General features: G+C 27.3%; 1 protein-coding gene across 4 annotated transcripts in view; it reads left to right on the top strand.

Annotated features, from left to right (window-relative positions):
• Positions 1 to 4,539, top strand: part of LOC108749433 (peroxidase-like) — a 31,696-nt gene that overhangs the window by 10,996 nt on the left and 16,161 nt on the right. For 2 of the 4 annotated variants that reach the window (XM_018488145.1, XM_018488144.1), the window contains exon 1: positions 16 to 240. The exons of the other annotated variants lie outside the window; for them this stretch is intronic. In XM_018488145.1, the coding sequence (XP_018343647.1) occupies positions 159 to 240 (82 nt within the window). In that variant the 5' untranslated portion in view covers positions 16 to 158. Of the gene's footprint in view, positions 1 to 15; positions 241 to 4,539 lie in introns of those variants that run through there. 4 annotated transcript variants of the gene reach the window in all.

The raw sequence follows: 4,539 nt of genomic DNA, 5'->3' as shown, positions 1-4,539 counted from the left end.
CATATTTTGTCTCCGTTCAAACCGGCAAATTCACGAAAATCAGTGAAATAGAATATAAATCTGTGCTATAATACGAGAGCGAATCGTGCTGACGAGTTGATTAATACGTGATCATAACAAAGATTACATTCCGTTGTTTCATCTGGCTATATCAGAGAATGTTTCTCATCACACCGGTCGACAATAATCGTTGGGCCTATGCAATGCACGGATTAGAAAAGCCCATGGATCATGTGTCCGGTAATGATTTGTCAATGTACATCTAGAATCTGAATGTATCGAGAACCTAGACACCTCTAGGAAAAGATATAGTAATAGAAATTGTATATATGAAATAACATTTACACGAGTTTTATATTCGTAATAATATAATTAACGTATGTTGAGACATTTTTAACTTGAACATCTTTATTTATACAGTATATAAGTATATAGTATTGTATATTAATACAGAAATAGTTATCTGATAATAATTTTTGAGCTTAGAAACGAGGAAATTCAAGCTTATAATTACAATACTGCAGAATATAAATATGAACATTTTATATCAATGTTATAATTTCTTATTGAACAATATAAATATAATAAACACATGTACGTACACTGTTGAAAAAAATATGACGAATTTAACATAAACCGCATATCACAAACATTTCCACTCAAATTTTTGGATTAATTTCATATTTGTGTAAGAAAATAAATACAAAAAAAAGGTAATATCGACAGAGTTTGTAAAGAAACTGTCTCTCTCAAAGACAATTTTTTTTCAGAAAATTGACATTTATGATATGTTAAATAAAACGTATTTCATTCATTCAGAATTTATGTTTTAAAACACATTATTTTTATATTACTTGTTTACTTACTCATAATTGTGTCATTTTGATACTGAAAAATGTTGAATATCACAATTTCATACAAAATCTTTAAATAACATAATCACATTATGTTAAATTAACATTCGAACGTGTTAAAAAATTCAACACAAACTGTTAAATGTACAGAACGTGATCAGGTGGATCGTTTCTAATACAAATACACAATTTTTTGTGTAACAATTACATTGCTGAGTAAGAAATTGTAACACAGATTGTTATACTATAATATTGCTATGCTGTAATACTTTTTACCAATTAAAAATCCATATCTCTCCTTAGGTGTTCGAGAAAACATTAAATAAACCTATATGTAATACATAATTACATTATAACTTCTAATAATAATAATAATAATAGTGTGTGTGTGCGCGCGCGCGCGCGCGTGTGTGTGTGTGTAAGAAAATCCCTTATTATAAGATAGGCGCCTAATATGAGATAGCAGTGATAAATAAACTAATAAATAATCTATCTGATTCCACTATGAATTTATTGCTCTTGTGTTGGAAACTATTTAATGGAACATTATTAGATCGTGTCTTTAGTCGTTGTAAAAAAAAGATTTTAGAATTTAGATGTCTTCAAGTTTCATTGAGATGAGTCTTTAAGCCTTATTTATTATTTAATAAAGTAAATATTTGACAATAAATTCATATAATGATAAAGTAAGATCATATTAATAGAAAAATACGAGATATATTGAATTATTTAATTATAGAAGTTAGATTTGATGATCATAAAATCGTAAGACGTGAAATTCATAATATATATGAGATACTCAGGGTACTTTTAATACGAAGTAACTTATACTACTATGTGTCCGAATGACAATCGTTGCTGTATAAATGTTGTTATTACAGTAATAAAAAGGATATTTGAAATGAACATTGAGTGCCTGTTTTTGCGATGCTTGGTACCAACTACCTGAAAACGAATCTTGGGTGGAATGTATCACATGCTCATTTTGCACGCACATTGGCTGTGTTTGTTTGTATTTTAGAAACATTAAGTAAAGTTTGAATTACAATATTGATGTACTTTGCACTTTTTATTATCGATTTGTCGGGATATCTCATATTATGAGCACAATTTTTTGACTTTGCGATTTACTCACTTTTTTATTCTAATTTTTAGAAAAAAATAGTAGATGTTTGAATTAAATTTTACATAACTAAGTATCTTAAAGTTTATTAAATTCCTTTCAAAATGATCTATTATTATTATTTTTTTAATTCTGCCCATACATTTCTAGCATTTACCCAAAACGAACTCGGTATCTTATAATAGATTATAGAGATCTTTTCTCTTATTCAATATCTACTAACAATATTATAGAACAATTAGGAATATGTATTGTACATGTAATTAATAATAATGATTTTTAATTGGGGGTGTAAAAATCAGCACATAATTGTAAAAAATGCTAAGTGATTATTTTCAGGTTTAGCAATCGCGAACATGCACATGTTTCTAAAGAAAATTTAAAAAAATGTGATTTCGTTTTTATTTTAGTCATTTCTAGCGAGCTGGAGTTTCTTATTTATCGGAATATATTATACTAATACTAGCGGCGCAATCACTGCTGTGCACTCGAAAGTGTACATCTTATATTTGTAATCACGTTGATTTACGCTGCTCGCAGTATACGCATAGAAAAGACTTCTATGATAATGTTGCGCGTTGACTGTTGTGTACTACAATATTTGCATATACATATACACGTTATTGAACCATATAAAAATACTCTTTCTTTACAATTGTATTTGGCTTAAGAAAAACTATAAGAAATCTGATTCACATGTACCTTGATTAAATAACATGAAAAGCACTTTAGCTCTAATATTATTAGAATGGAAATCCAATAATATGTTATAATGTAATGAATATTATCAGAAACTTAATGGAATATTGTTAATATATATAATTCTGATGCATATCAGCAAACAATATTTTTTAACCTTTTAATTAGAAAGTAGTTTTTGTGTCTACCGCTGTCTTATTTTCCTTGCAATTCTCTTTCTGGATATACGTATATAAATTTAAGTTTGTTTTTGGAATGTAATCATGTAAAATTGTTTGAAACGGCAATCACATGGCTCTTTAATTTCTCTTCCACTTTCTGTTCCAAATTTTTTTTAATATAAATTTCATTAAATCGATACAGCATTCTGATTACATGGAAGAAACCTCTTTGAAATATTTGGCATCTTTATAAAAACCTTAACATTCAGTGAAAATGTAGGAAATATTTTTTATCTAATGAATAAGAAAACAGAAATCTATAATAAGAAATTAATATTAATCATTAATTTGATTTTGACTTTTCAACATGATAATTATCATGTTGAATTTAAGGTGATCAACTCCTTAAAGGAGCAAAGAGGAACATTAAAAAAATTAATGTTCATTGTTGTAATTAAATTTTAATAGATAAACATTTAAAACAATAATTTTTTAACAAAACACATATAAACAATATTATATTATTATATCTGTAAATAACTAATAATAAATAACTTAATTTATAATATAACATACATATATCGCAACAAAAATTATATCGAGTTACGAGACCACATTTTATTTTTTTAAATTATGTCTCTCTACTAATTGTATTTTATGAATAATATCTGGATTTTAAAATTTAAAAAATCATAAAATTCTTCACATATTAATTGAAAATTATATTTCACACTTATACAAAAAAAAAACTTTCACTTACTATTTTCACTCATTAATTCACATTTATTATGTTTACATTTAAAAGAGAGGTAATTTTAATCATGTCCTTTATTTGGGGTAAACAAAATTTGAGACGCGTTTAAAGTGGGACAAAGAGTTAAAATTTGATTGTTTCTCCTAATTTGGAATGATTGATTACACTAACAACGTATCTTAAAAATTTCACATCGGGATTTTGCGTCGTAATATCTTCGTTCATAAGGCACGTAAAAAAAATAAAAGCACTTTTATTACACGCAATTCGAGTGGACGCAATTGAGCGTACGTAGAACTTGATCGGTTCAGTCGTTATTGAGATCCAATAATCTCAATCCTGAATCCCCTGGAACTCGCGGACTCGCGTAAAGGAACAAGTATCGCTGCGCATGTCTTAGCTCGAATTTACAATAGATTTTTAAGTCTCAAGCCATAAAAAATGGATGAATCGTAATTGGTTATTCTTTTCGCATTCGATTGTAATTGGTCAATTTCTTATGGCTTAAGGCTTAAAATACCTGTTGTAGATCCGGACTTAACTGAACTTAACTACCACGTCTCCTGATAAGATATTGATGCTGCAGCGCTCTTCCTTTAGTGTATGTAGCAAGCGTTTTAATAACGAATCAATAAGATTTTGATATTTTTACTTGTAAATTAAGGACTAATCTTTTATCGATAGATTTTTACTTTCTTATTCGTAAGATAAAAAAAAATATCCTTTACGTTTTCATCGAGATTTTCACTGCTTGTATATCAAGGTTCTTAAATGCCAAGTATTTTAAAGAGATCATTTTTGCCGAGACAATCGAAAAATACTATTATTGACTTATATCAATTTAATGAATAATGTTTATTGAACAAAGCTGTCAAGAAATTGGACATAAAAGAAACATCCTACATTTTATATATATAAAGAAGAAGTAAGAATGTTTCATTATATATA

This window comes from Trachymyrmex septentrionalis, unplaced genomic scaffold (genome assembly GCF_001594115.1).
Source record: "Trachymyrmex septentrionalis isolate Tsep2-gDNA-1 unplaced genomic scaffold, Tsep1.0 scaffold29, whole genome shotgun sequence".
In the NCBI taxonomy this organism is placed as follows: domain Eukaryota; kingdom Metazoa; phylum Arthropoda; class Insecta; order Hymenoptera; family Formicidae; genus Trachymyrmex; species Trachymyrmex septentrionalis.
This window is presented reverse-complemented; position numbering and strand designations above follow the sequence as displayed.